The sequence below is a fragment of the Egretta garzetta genome, unplaced genomic scaffold (genome assembly GCF_000687185.1).
Source record: "Egretta garzetta isolate BGI_Z169 unplaced genomic scaffold, ASM68718v1 scaffold45, whole genome shotgun sequence".
NCBI classification, from domain to species: Eukaryota; Metazoa; Chordata; class Aves; order Pelecaniformes; family Ardeidae; genus Egretta; species Egretta garzetta.
In genome coordinates, this window is record NW_009260028.1 from 12,258,161 (window position 1) to 12,272,917 (window position 14,757).

The window sequence follows — 14,757 nt, forward strand, 5'->3', positions numbered from 1 at the left end:
GGGAGAGAAAGTGAGGGTCCATTTCATGAGACCAGCAGCTTAGGTGACCATGGGGTGAGATGTCCTGTCCTCCCCAGGGAGTGGTGGACATCCAGGACAGATAAAATTGTCTTCAGCTTCTTCACCTGTTCTGGCCATGCTGGAAATCCTGAGGACCAGCCAGCGCAGTTCTGCAAAGGCTCCCATGGTGGGACTGGCACCACCGGAAAGGACAGGCTTCTCCCTGCTGCCACCCTGAGGTGCTCCAAGCCCAGCCTCAGGGCATGATGTCTAGATGGGTCATTGGGTTTGACCTTGTACAGCTGGCTGGCTTATAGCCTTTGGCTGAGAAGACCAAAGCAGGAGCTGTGTATGACAGAGATGGGAGGTCTTGAAAATCGAGCCCAAAGGGAAAGAATTTGGCCTACAGTCTAACTTCTTACATGCTGCTGGACATCTCTGCTCACCTGGCCCATGCTGCAGTAGCAGCTCAGGTGGATTTCTTGGCTTTCAGAAGACAAATTAAAATGAAAGGCTAAAAGTTCCCATCTCCAACCCTTCAGTGAGACCACCCTGACTGTAGTGTTTATCTTTGGACTACTGATCTTGTTCTGCTGGGGCGGATGGGAAAAGCCTGCAGATAGCTTTAGCGTTTTTAGCCACGTTAAAACAAAAATTCTGAGATGCAGATGCTACCAAAACAGGATGTCAGCTTTTGTCAGAAAAGATCACGAGAGGTTTGAGGTTTTTTCTATTTCATCTGCCTCTTTCTCTTTCTCTCTCTCATTTTCTTATTCCCTCCCTCCCTCCCTTGCACCCTCCTCCCACGTCCCAATTTCTGTCAGCCCTCAGCACACGGCCAAGGGAAGATCGGAGGAGATGGCGGTGGCTGAGACACAGCTGTACGCAAAGGTGGCCAACAAGCACAGGAGCAAAAGCCCTTCTGTACTCCTCGAGTCCCTCCTCGCCAAAGGATTCACGGCTCATATCGCGTGAGTAGTATGTTCATTTGCCTTTGCACAGTAAGAAATATTTAAGATACAAGTATTTCTCATAAGATCCTGACAGCAGGCAGCTCGCTTTTTTCGTCAAGAAAGCGTGCTGCTTCCCGGGGGTGATGTCCCTACACAGGTATCAGACCTGTCTTGCTTTGAATTTCTTGTAGAGCAGTGTGTATTGCTCATACTGAAAAAACAACCTGTTCTGTACCCATTTTTATAAATACCATGCATATCTGAAGACACATGCCCTTCCACGTCTTCAGGTTGAGAGGCTTCACAATGAGTTAAGAAGTTATGTCCGTAGTTTGCTCTTGGGATTTCATATCCTCTTTCATATTTTTCTGCTTATCACTGCTATTATAAGAGAGTTAAATGTGGATGTAACTTCTGTACAAAGTTTTTTTCAGGCCTGGCAAAGATCTCCTGCTGGATTTTGTCACTGGAATCTGTTTTAAAAGAGTAAGCTTTCCTTAACAAGATGTCTCATAAGTCTGTCAGTTTTTCTTCCCATCTTGAATCAGGATCTTGTTCCAAAAGCATGTCCAGCCTGGAAAATGTAATAGTAAAGAATGAGACACTATTCTTGGCAATCCCAAAGGATGAGAGATTAACTGGTGGCAGCTAACCAAGTTAATAAAAAATAAATGTGGTGGTCACTCCTCCACCAAACATCACTCTGGTTGGACAGGGAAGTTTTGGGGAGGATTTTCCAACTTCTGAAGGGCAAGGGTGGACACTTTGGTTCAAACTGTTCAAAAAATAAATCTTTTTATTTAAATGTCTGAGAACCCCTTATAAAAATATTTTAGAAAGGAGAGCAAGATCTCTCCCTTTTGACTGAAAATTAAGCAAGTTGAAAATGTTCCATCTGTAGGTGTTGCTTTTTTAGGAATGGCTGTGTTTAGTGAATAAACTTTAGACACGATGGGCACAGCTTACAGGGAAACAGTGGCAGAAGTATTATGCAAATCAACATAAAATGACAAAAAGATCCAAAAGCACTTCATTTTTTAATTTATTTGCTTTTATTGACTTTAAGGCCTCCAAAATTTCGATTGTGTTTTTATAAAACCTTTTAGCTGTCTCTGTAGTTCCTAGATTGAACCGTAAATGAAAGTACTCAAAAGTTGTTCTTTTGAGATGTCCTGGCTTGAGAAATATGAGGCTGGGTAGAAATATTACAAAATATTTCATAATGTAGAACCAGCATGCCAAAGCAACATTTCCCTAAAGAGCAAAAACCAAACATGTGAGGATCAAGCCTAGCATCAGATCAACGAAATGGGCCTCCCTTGGTGCTTGCACAGAACCAAACTGTGTCAGCAGTTTCTGCTTTAGGGAAGAGACAGTTTATTCTCACTGTAAAGACACTATTTTTAATACAGATTTTCAGTGGTTTATTCCTACTTTCCATCTGTGAGACACTGCTATATAAAGAATTTTTCCTATGCATTCCTTCCAATCTTCACTGCTCATCTTGGAAGTATAGGCTGTCTAGTCACAGCCTAATGGTCTCCTGACACTTAGGCCTCTACAAACCCTGCTGGAAAGCATCCTACGGCCAATGTCTATGATGAGACAGAAGGTGGGAACAGTCACAGACAGGAGCACAAGGGAGCAAGGAGATAGTACTGAGCCGCATGACGGTCCATGCTCTCAGGTCTTGCTTGTCTTAACTACATTTACAATTGGGCAGGCCCTATAGCAAAGAAAAGCTGAAGTCAAGCCCCATTTGGCGTCAGGGCACAGAGCCTCTCTCTGAGTGGGAGGAGCAGTATGGCATGAAGTGGTAAAACATTTACTTTGAGGTGTAACAAGTGGTTGACAGAGCCTGGCATCGTTGCCCGAGCAGCGGCAGGCACTGACATTTCAACAGGATACAGCAGGAAGGGCTGCATGGAGACAAAACAAAAACACAGGTTGTTCGTGTTTGGTGTGATGGAGAAGAGGGAGCCAGCAGAGGCGTGGAAAGAAAACGTGCAGTATTCAGTCACAGAGGAAACAGGCTCATTTTAGAGCAGCTAGCTCATGGCGTTGCATTGATTTGGCCACGGTAGTTGATTTACTTTACAGAGAAGAAAGGTAGAAAGGTAGAAGGTAAAGCTTGAGTGGAAAGACTCACGTTGGCCCTCATCTATGTTGAGCCCCCACTAAAGACTCAGGCATGGCTGCACATACACACAAGTACATTTAAATGTTTTTAACAAGCCCATGTGTAGGTTTTGCACTAGAGAGAAGACAGAAGGCTAGGAGGAAGCACCAAGGACGAACCTGAGTCCTGCTGCTTAACGCACTCACTGCACTGCTGGTGCATGCTCAGGTGTCACAGGGATGGACGGAGGATAAAAATGTGAGGACACTAAATGAATCAATGCCCTCAGGACCCAGTGGCCAGAAAGGATGGCCCCAAGAGAGAAGGAAAGAGGTGAGCAGATGCCAAGTAGTTTAGCGGGTTTTCCTCCACGTCTGCTGTCTCTACGTCCCCTTCATGTCTCTTCTGAGAAGTTTGTAGATAAGTTACAGGGCTGGAAATGGGGTTCATGGGTGCAGGTGCTACTTAAACACCGGAATCCTTCACCAGCCACCTAGCATTTAGCCACAGAGACCTGTTCATGTGAAGCACGTAGCTGACATTTTGAAAGCTCTTGTGAGAAAAGGAAATGCGAATCAAATCTGACCCCAGAGAATGTCAGTTGCATTAAAGGAGACAAATGTGAGATACTGTCCCTCACCTTGGGCCGAACTGGTGGCTTAGATCTGGCTCTCTGCTTGGCCTATGGGAGATCCTCAATCCAGATTTTCAAACCCCAATATAAGTATGTTTTGCTTTGTTTATATGTATGGGCTTGGGCCTGGCATCTTGAACCAGAACATTATCCTACAAATCGAGCAAACTCTGCTCTTACAGTGTGTGGATGGATGGTTTACCCAACCCTAAGGAAATCCATCTCATCAGTAGGGCTGCTAAGGAAACACCTCCAGAACATGAAGAAGGACATCCTGTGGGGAGGACAGGTTACCAGTCTTCAAGGAATTAAAGACCTGCAGTGGAAAAAACTATGTGGAGGGCCTCAAGAACATTAATATTTGCCAGGAATAACCTAGTCATCTGTACTGGAAAATACACTTGGTGACCACAGCATGTCCATTCTTTCTAGGAGTTTTCTTTCTGTTATTCTGATTAATCCATTTTGGGTTTTTTCTAGGCAAAAAGCCTTGGCTGCTACTGGACAAAAGACAATAGAAGACGCTGCAAAATGGTAAGCACCTGTGATTTTTAAGGAGTCCTTTCGCATTAAACCTGGCTAAAAATCCTTGTTCATGTGCTGATTCTGCCACCAAATATGAAGTTAACTGCCATAAAAACCCCTGCATCTGAGGCTGGTTTTGGGTTTTTTTTTTTTCATTTTAGTTCATGCAGAGAAAGAAATAATTGTATTTGTACTTATTCTGGGAAGCGAGGTTATTTGCAGAAGGTGAGGGGTAAATAAAAAAAGCTGGGGAAGAAAAGGCAGTCTTGGGCAGAAGCAGCTACTCAGTGGTGTTAGTCAGTCCATGGGACCGGCTGCTCTGAGCAGACACTTCTCCTCAGTTTTAAGTCTCCTGCTTATTTATGGCTGGGGCCGCCGGGGTCTGCTCGCTGCCTCTGCAAGGGGCTCCTGGGCTCTGAGCCAGGATTGCGGGCACGCACCAGGACATGTCTGGGAAGGCGCTCGGAGGCACCCATGGGGTAAATGTCCTCCCTGCCTCCACACAGTGCTCACACCTCGTTGTGGTGTGCACCCACGGGCAATGGGTGCGGGGTCCTTGGGGGAAACCTGGAGTCTCTGTCCCAGAGGAAAATGAGGAAGGAAACAGGGAAAATAGCTGTAAACCCATGGCTGCAGTTACAAACATGTGTAGTAACGATGTGGAGTTAAATGGCCGTGGCTGAAGGCAAGCAGTCCGTCTTCTTCCCTTTGAGAAAGGGTTTCTACAAAATAAGCTGAAAGGCTGGTGGTCAGAGGAAGGTATCATTAGCATCAAAATCACTTGTTAGTCTTGATCCCTACAAAGTTTTTTCCTCTGTACCAACACTCTCAAAGAGTATTCCTATGCTGATGGTTGATTTTGTTTTGCTTTAATCCACATCCACCTTCAAATTAAATCCAGTCTTCCCTTGCACTTTCTTCTGGGTTTTGTTGTGATTTTTTTTTTTCTTGCTTGCTTTTTTCTTTATTTTTTGTGTGAAAAGCTAGAGGAGACATTTGAAAATGGCGTGTTCATCCCATATAATTTTTTGTCAGGGGTGTTACCATGCTTCCCAACAATCACTCCCAATCCAACAGCTGTGAAGCCAAACATACAGCATGTGAAGAACAAAGTGAAGGATATCATTACATGGGATACAAGTTTCTGATCTTTGCTTGTGCATTTTCTGATTTGTCTTGTTTGCTTTTATTAGGGCTGAATAAAAAGGCTAGCTCTTTTTGAGTATTTTTTTTTCAATCTTCAGTTAGTTTTTATTTTGTTATTTTTCAATATTTTTCTACCCATTGCTTCTTTTTCCTCTTCCAGTCCTCTGTTTCCAGTCATGAAAAAAAGGGGAAAATAGCACCAAAAACCCTTTAAAAAATCTTTTTTGTTGTCTTTCATTTTCTGACACTGAAAGAAGTGAAGGCGCATAATAAAATGTAAAGTATGCAAAAAATAAGCAGAAAAAAAGAAAACATTCTCCATTAGTTAGTACTTCGGAGAGAAAATTTGTAAGGACCTTTTATTTTAGCTTTTCGTTTGTAAGAAAATAACAACCTTGTATTTCCTTTTTCTGGTCTCTACTATGGATGCCTTCAACCACAGGAAACAAGAGTAAGCGATGCACGCACTTACTCCCTGTGACATGCTCTTGATTTCAGGTTGCACTCCCACTGCAATGATCCCTCTTTGGATGACCCAATCCCTCAGGAGTATGCTCTTTACTTGTGTCCCACCGGCCGTTTGCACGACCACCTGCAAGAGTTTTGGAAGGAGAGCAAACGCCAGTGCGGGAAAAATAGAGCCCATGAGATTTTTCCACACATCACTCTCTGCGATTTCTTCACGGTAAGGCATGAAAGACATGCAAGGGTCAAATATCAACTACTGGTGAAACTGGGCCACCTGCCATTGTCTCACACCAGAACTTCTCCTAGGTGAGCAAACTGACATGACCTAGGTCCAGGCGTGCTTGCTTAATATTTGATTGTTCAGCCCCCGCATAGGCACTGGGGGCTTTCTTCCCACCACCCACTTTAGCTACCCACCTTAGGCCTCAGCATACCTAAAAATTGGATGCTAGGGACGGTGGGATGCTTCGGGGTAGCCGAGTGACACGTGTCTAGCATCCATCTAGATCCGTCCAGGCTGCACTGCTCCCCACATGCAGCTGTCGGCGGGCTTCAGAGACCGTGCCCATCGCTGCATCGATCAAGGATGCTAAACCTTTCTGGTCAGGGCAGCAGTGGCTGCCTTCAGCCAGCTGTGCAGCAGCAACAGCGTTATCACAGGATGTAGACAGCTTTGGTATTATGCCTATGGGAATCTCAGGGAACCCCCTGCCTTCCCCAGAGAGCTCCAGCCAGAAGGTCATTGCTATGATGGCATGTCCCAGGCTTTACTCCCTCTACTGAAGCTTGGATGTTGTGAAAAAGAGAGAAGCAGAATGCACAGGGATGGAAGGAGCAAGGGGAGGCAGACTGAAGTCCAGCAGTGCAATGGAGTCACTTGTCAATAATTTAACATGGAAGTTAGGCTCCTGAGCTGGAGTCCTGGTGGGCTGTTTTCTGGTTCTAGAGATGCTACTGATCTCCTAGGTGGCCTTCTAGAGAACTTCCCAGCAGAGCTGCTTCTCTTGCAGAGGTGAATGTGCCAGTGTCAGCAAAGACCAGCAAAGGGTCACTGGTCTGGAAAAGCTCTGGAGCCACCTAGAATCCAGTTTTCACATGTTGATGGTGCGGCAGCTGAGATGCGCTGAAACAGACATGTGCTAAAGCAGCTGAACAAAAATTATTCTGTTAATCATACTTCTATGCTAAAACATGCCAATAAGTATTGACAGTGAAAATAAGAGTATTTTGTTGCCAAATGGTACCGTGCGGCCATTATTCACAATTATACAGAATAAAAATCATTGATTAATAACAAATGTCATGCTTTTGAAAGGTGTCAGGTTTAAAGGCCTGCCCCTGGAAGAGACAACTGAATTGCAACCCTCACCTCGTGCATCTCAGCCCTGTTTCAGGCAGCGTATTTCTAGGAAAAATGCACCCTCTGGTGCTGTTCTCTGTTCCTTGGCTGTCAGCAAGAGCTGACCTGGACGTCTCAGAGACAGCAAGCGAGACTCACTGACCTGGCTCCCACCTCCTTCTCCTGACCAGGCCCTCTCCTGTTTCCTGACTTCCCGCGTCCTTTGCAGCTCCCAGACTTGCTGTCCCCAGAGGAGCTTGCTGTGTGGCACGTGCCCTGATGCAGGATCCCCCCCGGCCCCTGTCCCCCCACATCCCAGTCTGCCTGGTGCCCCCTTGGTGCATCCCTCCTCCCTGTGGCCTGAGAAATGCTCGAGAGAGACAGGCGGTCTAAGCAGGAGGAGCTTTCTTCTCTTCTGCTCTTCCCCTTCAGCAGCTTGACCCAGTGTAAGGGCTAAATGGAGCAATAAATAGTTCTGCAGAGGAGAATAAAGTAGCACAGAAAAGGAGCATCGTTAGTGTTCCTGTCTTTGGCTGGACGACACAAATTCCATCTTTGCCTCTTCACTTCTTAAATTGCTTAATTGCCTTTTTTTTTTTTTTTTGTGGAAGCATGGCTCTGTTGTGATTAGAGGAGTAAGGATCATAACGACAAAGACACCTTATGAATTTTGCTGAGTATGTTGCTCAGCATCTGAGATCTCGAAGTTCTAGGAGGAGCGATTTCAGCTAAGTGTTGTAGGATACTACTAACACAAATTCTTACTTAAGAGTTGAAGAGGGAAATAATGATCCCTCCTTCATTTCAGGCAGGTTACCGCACACTTGTCAGATGGTGAAATCTTTTGGCTTTTTCCTACCCAAGCTAGATACACCTCCTGGTAGAAGGCTCCATCTCCTATTATAGCACCAGGATACTGTGCTGATCAAACTGCCTAAAATTACTGACTTTAATACCAGGAATTTCAGGCAAGTTCATAGGTGTGTTGTCTTGGGCAGTCTAATGCCTGCACTGTATTCTGGTACTACTGTGTAACACAGGCTATGATAGCGGCTGTTGACCCGGTGGGTAAAACCTGCTCCTCCTCTGTTTTCTTTCAGTGTGAAGACCAGAAAGTGGAGTTGTTGTATGACACCTTGAAGAGAGTTGGTGACAGCTTTTCACAGAGCTTTCCGCCATCCATTTCCCTATCACTACATTCATCCACCAGCTACCTTGGCTTCTTCATTGGTGAGAGCCATGCAAATATCCTCAAAGAGTTTGCTCTGGCATTCTCATCAGAGGCTTCAGCCCTGGCAGGTAGGACCAACATCAGAGGGAAAAGGGGTGGGTTGTAGCACAAACGCTTACACATGGTACTGAAAACATCTCCTGTGTCTCTGGGGAAGCTTAGCTGATGTTTTACTGCCAGCAAGCACCCTTTCCTCCTACAGATTTGAAAACAACATGGCTAGGGGAGCATGGTTTAGACTTTGAAGACACGGTGCTTTTGTCTAGAAGCTGAAATGGTTGGCTGTGTGACTCGATAGGCCATCAATCAGGATATCCAATATGGGCAGGGGTGTAATACTCCCTGTTCCCACACCTCCATCCCCATGGTGCTATGGCCCAGCCTGATGGCCCGACTGCATCCCTGAGACCAATCCAGTGACATCCAAGGGAAACTGCATCACCAGTGGAGACTCAAGGGACACAGCCCCAGCATAACTTCATCTGGGATAAATGAGTGCAATACATAGAATCATAGAATGCTTCGGGTTGGAAAGCACCTTTAGAGGTTATCTAGCCCAACCCACCTGCAATGAGCAGGATCATCTTCAACTGGATCAGGTTGCTCAGAGCCCCGTCCAACCTGCTCTTGAATGTTTCCAGGGATGTGGCATTGACCACCTCTCTAGGCAACCCATTCCAGTGTTTCACCACTCTCATTATAAAGAATTTCTTCCTTATATTTAGTCTAAATCTACCCTCCTGTAGTTTAAAACCATCGCCCCTTGTTCTATTGCAACAGACCCTGCTAAAAAGTTTGTCCCCATCTTTCCTATAGGCCCCCTTTAAGTACTGAAAGGCCACAACAAGGTCTCCCCGCAGCCTTCTCTTCTCCAGGCTGAACAACCCCAACTCTCTCAGCCTGTCCTCATAGGAGAGGTGCTCCAGCCCTCAGATCATTTCTGTAGCCCTACATCATAGACTGGGAGAGGAATTCAAGCCCTGTTCATTTTTTTTCTCCCAGTTGAAGCCAAGGAGCAAATCCAGTCCAGATTTGTGAATTATTTTGGCATGATTAAAACCATGACATTCTGCAAAACCATTATTCAGCAAAACTATGATCTACTCTGCTACTAATTACTGTGATATTTCCTGCATCATGCAAAGCATGTAGGATAAAACAAGAAGGGCAGCTCTAAATTACCTTCGCTTCTATGTTGTGACGTGATTGTTTCATTCTTAGATTGCCATGTGAAGCCCTGCCTAAAACAACTCCACCTTACCTTGGCTCACAAGTTTTATCCTCACCATCAGAAGACTTTGGAACAATTGGCCAAATGCATTAACCCAGGGGAGACCTGCCAGTGGGTAGCTGCTCTCTACTCACGGGACATGCGTTTTGTGCATTACCAGGTACTGTCATCAGATTTATCTAATCTTCAGAGCCCGCGGTCTGACTCTTTGCTACAGTCATCTTGCCTTTTTTTTCATGAAGAAAATCAGTGCATGCATGGTACAGTGTTTCAAAAAACTTGCTTGTTTCAAGTACCTCTTTGGGTTGAAAAACTGTACTCATGAATCAGTAGAAGACACCTTTATGATAGGCTGCTTGACCTGCACATCAGCAAGGTCTAATTCCAAATTCCAGGGGAAAAAACTAATCTTACCATGATGTGAGAAAATAAAGGGAAAGGAAATTATGGTCCTTGAATGTTTAGTAGGATTTGGCAGATGACAGCTTTGCAGTAAAACTCCATTCAGCAAAATTAGTTTTCTTGATTGTTCCAGCCATGATGAAAACTGCACAGATTAAATATCAATGAGCAGGGCACAGGTCTCACTGATGATTTTCTGCTTAACAGACTATTAGTTAAAACCAGTGAACATTTTTCCAGTTCTTATTTCAGAATTTAAATCATGGAATGATCAGTCAGATCAGTATATCGCTTTGTCACAAGTCTCATAATGAATTTTGGTCACGCTCAGGAGAGCTGCAAGTAATCACAAAAATAGCTGATAACATTTTTGCTATTTGCTTTCAAATTAAGTCTGTACTAGTTACAGGGAAAAAGCACTTTTACGAAAACCAAGTGCCTATTTTTACACATACTGCAAAATGCGGTAGTGTCTTCCTTTTTCTCTGCCAAAGTGCCATTGAAAAGCACGCTGCAGAGTGGAAAATAGCACCAGTTGCTGTGACCGGCAGAGAGTGGACCATGCACCCCTGAGCCGCTGCGGCATGTGCTGCAGCAGGCTCCGGGCAGCAGCCTGACCCTGCCGTGCGTTCCCCCCAGACGCTGAGGGCCCTCTTCCAGTACAAGCCCCAGAACATCGATGAACTCATGATCAACGCCGGGGACTTCATCTACGTTGACCCGACGCAGCAGTCTGACGTGAGCGAAGGCTGGGTGATCGGCACCTCACATAGGACCGGCTGCAGGGGTTTTCTTCCCGAAAATTACACTGAGAGGGCCAATGAGTCAGACACATGGGTTAAGCACAGGTAAGCTGGGGTTTCATGGGTGTGGCTTGATGTCAGCCGCTTTTCCTGCCGGGGACCTGTGGCTGTGGGCTGCCAGGCGGGAGCTGGAGGTGGTGTGGGCAGGAGGGAGAGGGGTCCTGGGGGTCTGGGTGGGATGCTGAGACTTCTGGAAGAAAAGACATAGGACACTATGTTCAACTTGTTCATCAATGACCTGGACGAGGGGATAGAGTGTACCCTCAGCAAGTTCGCTGATGACACAAAACTGGGAGGAGTGGCTGATACGCCGGAAGGCTGTGCTGCCATTCAGCGGGACCTGGACAGGCTGGAGAGTTGGGCAAAGAGGAACTTGATGAAGTTCAACAAGAGCAAGTGTCGAGTGCTGCACCTGGGGAGGTCGAACCCCATGCACCAATACAGGCTGGGGGATGACCTGCTAGATAGCAGCTCTGCTGAGAGGGACCTGGGAGTCCTGGTGGACAATAAGCTGACCATGAGCCAGCAATGTGCCCTTGTTGCCAAGAAGGCCAATGGTATCCTGGGGTGTATTAAGAGGAGTGTGGCCAGCAGGTCGAGGGAGGTTCTCCTCCCCCTCTACTCTGCCCTGGTGAGACCCCACCTGGAGTACTGTGTCCAGTTCTGGGCTCCCCAGTTCAAGAAAGACGAGGAACTCCTAGAAAGAGTCCAGAGGAGAGCTACTAGGATGATAAAGGGACTGGAGCACCTCCCCTATGAGGAAAGGCTGACAGAGTTGGGCTTGTTCAGCCTGAAGAAGAGAAGACTGAGAGGGGATCTCATCAACACATACAAATATCTTAAGGGCGGAAGTCAAGAGGACGGAAGCAGTCTGTTTGCAGTGGTGTCCAGCGACAGGACTAGGGGCAATGGATGCAAACTGAAACATAAGAGGTTTCAGTTGAATATGAGGAAGAACTTCTTCACTCTGAGGGTGGCAGAGCACTGGAACAGGCTGCCCAGGGAGGTTGTGGAGTCTCCTTCTCTGGAGATATTCAAAGCCCGCCTGGATGAAGTCCTGCGTAGCATGCTCTAGGTGAGCCTGCTTTAGCAGGGGGGTTGGACTAGATGATCTCCTGAGGTCCCTTCCAACCCTTACGATTCTGTGATTCTGTGATTCTGTGACACACACACAGACACCTGTAGTTCATTAGTTCAGCTGATCAAGGGACGACGCCTGTTTGCTCTTGAACCTGAACACCCTAACAAATTTTAAAAGGCCTTCAGCCTGGCTCAGTGCTTTCTTCTTTCTTCTCCTGTCAAGAGCTCTCAAAGTTAACTTGAAGTGAAACCATGCAAAGGTTACTCCACCACCCTGAGCCCACCGTCGTCTTGTTGACTTAACCTGTATCAGCAGGCATCTGTCTGGCTTCCTGCACTTTGCTCTGCAGCTGATGGTGAGGCTGATGCTACTTGTAGATTAGAGCTGATTTTTCTAAGCAAGGAGGTGTAGGTGCACTTCTTGCTGAGGCCTCAGAGACAGAAAGGAGGCAACCAGGTAGTATTTCCTGTTTGAAGATCACACTCTAGCACGTTTACACCCAATATATGCCATCAGTTGGTATTATTTTAGCCTCATTTTTACTGGGAAGATTCTAAATCAAGAACAAAGTCATGAAATGGATTGCAAGCATGCAAAAAATATTGAATGGAATATGAATCCTGACTTACACGACTCTCTTCTATTTGTGTGTGTGCCCACATGTTTGTGTGTGTGTCACTTCTGCTATTTCTACAGGGAATATGTTTTTGCAATAGCTTCAAGATTCTTCACCCAAAGTGAAAATGAACCTAATGTAAAGGTGAATGGAGAAGTCCGTAATCCCAGTACGTCAAGGAGCATAACCAATGTACTTTCTGTTCAGGTAAATGTTTTCTTCCATTTCTTACCTTTGCCATGTGCTTGTGCAGGCATATTATTAATTAAAATAATTTAGTGAATTTAACAGTATCTTCCTTTTTCCCTCTCACATTTTCATGTTTTGTTGTAACACACACACATATATATACACACACACACTCACACACTCATACTGTATGGTATAATATCTCATAAATATTTTATAACATATATGATGTATATTACTCTTGCCTTCTTCCATAAAACTCTTTTTAGTTCCTGTCACAATAGCACATAAATAGCACAACATAGGAGTTCTCTGCTCAGGTTTATCTGTGCGCAGCCTTGCTGGGCAAGCTATGCAGAGGTATGGCGACAAGTCTGACAAGTGAGACACAGGCACACCTTCCCCTGACTTTCATATAGGTTCATAGCAGAGTAATGTTGTTCTTTGTTATTTTTATGTCCAGATTCTATGGATGTCATGTTGGTGGTTTACGTGGTCCCACACCTTAGCACATTTTAAAGTTTTATCTTCTTTTGTATTTTTAAATACATAGCTACTGCAAATAACTGCATAGAACTGCAGCAACAGAACAGCTAGCTGGAAAGGTTAGCAGCATTGATGGGATTACATTTCTGTCCCAGTTTCAAAATCGACCTGTATCAATTTTTTTTCCCAGGTTTTCCACTGGTCTTCTGTTAGGAAGAGCAAAAAAAAAAAGGACTCTGTTTTTTTTACCTACAGCACATTTGCACTTGCACTACCTTACCAGCTACTTTCTGGCACGCTGACATGCTGCAGAAACCCCTTTGGGCTTCCTGGCCCCATGGCCTGTTACTCTGCTGGGGGATAACCCCAGGTTTGTTTGTGCTAACATCAAAGAAACTTGAGGGCATCTTGAGGGAACTTCCATCCTGGGGCCTCCCAGGACACTGTGTGTACGGCTGTACGAAAGAAACTTCTGCACAAGTCACATGTCCTTCCACCGGCTCTTGATTGCTCTTGGCCTCTCTTATCTAGCTCAGATCTGTGGCAGAGCCACCATTTGGCTTGAGGAACACGTTATGCCAATGTGCACGTCTCCAGTCCAGGAGTTTCCCCAGCCTCTGGGTTCCTCTTAAGCAGAAGAGCAAGACCACAAAAACCTTAGTTTTAAACTCTGATCTTATGGCAGGTGATTCGTGTTTCATGGCAGAAATGCAATAGTGTTCAGCAGAATACATGAATATAAAACTCAAACCACTTCTTAAGAGTTCCCTTCTCTGCTGCTGAAGATAGACATCGCTAACCTCAGTGCTGCAGCAGTAACACTGTGATGGGTTACTGTTGAAAAAATTTTAAAGACTTCAACCTGTTCCTCCTTATCTTTTCATCTGTATTTAATGTGCATTGTATACTAACCCCAAACTACTAAGAACTTGTTTGTAATTCCATGCAGTCTGAGTAAAAATGTGGCCTCAGAGGAGATCTGGGTTCACTGTAGACTTGGCCACAGTTATGAAAATGGCAAAAGAAGTGTTTTCATTAGGAAAAGAAGGATGAGCTTGGTGCTAGTTAGTTTTGGTGTAGGAAAGAGCATTACCACTTAAATTTTAGCTAGTTTCCCTCTTTTTTTTTATACCAGCCATACGATATGTATTAAAATTATAATTCCTTCCCATAGAGGAATTAAAAGATTTGTTATCAGCACTACCTTTCACTAGTGTAAACACAGAGTTAAAACCTAATCTGTAGCCCGTGAAGGTCAGGGATCTCTTTCATTTGCCTTCAGTGGAGAGCCAGTCAGGCTTATTATTGTCCTAAAGATAGGCACCTATTATAGCAGCTCCTTTCTCTCCCCCTCTGTGCTTGCTATAAACCTCCCAGGACAGGTTTGCTCTTCCTTCCTCCATTGAGCAGCATCCAGGAATCCAGACTTTTCATGCAGGTTATATATAATATCGTAACAAAGACCCCTTTTTACACAGGTGTCTCAGAATGCCACCCTGCGAAGAGGTGTGCTGGTGATGCACCACGGGGAAAG

General features: G+C 45.2%; 1 protein-coding gene across 1 annotated transcript in view; it reads left to right on the top strand.

Moving 5' to 3' along the window:
• Positions 1-816: 816 nt before the first annotated feature.
• Positions 817-14,757, top strand: part of UBASH3A (ubiquitin associated and SH3 domain containing A) — a 25,603-nt gene continuing 11,662 nt past the window's right edge. The window contains exons 1-8 of the mRNA XM_035896431.1: positions 817-971; positions 4,187-4,240; positions 5,876-6,062; positions 8,285-8,483; positions 9,637-9,806; positions 10,688-10,896; positions 12,629-12,755; positions 14,702-14,757. Coding sequence (XP_035752324.1) covers positions 859-971; positions 4,187-4,240; positions 5,876-6,062; positions 8,285-8,483; positions 9,637-9,806; positions 10,688-10,896; positions 12,629-12,755; positions 14,702-14,757 — 1,115 coding nt within the window. The 5' untranslated portion in view covers positions 817-858. The remainder of the gene's footprint in view (positions 972-4,186; positions 4,241-5,875; positions 6,063-8,284; positions 8,484-9,636; positions 9,807-10,687; positions 10,897-12,628; positions 12,756-14,701) is intronic.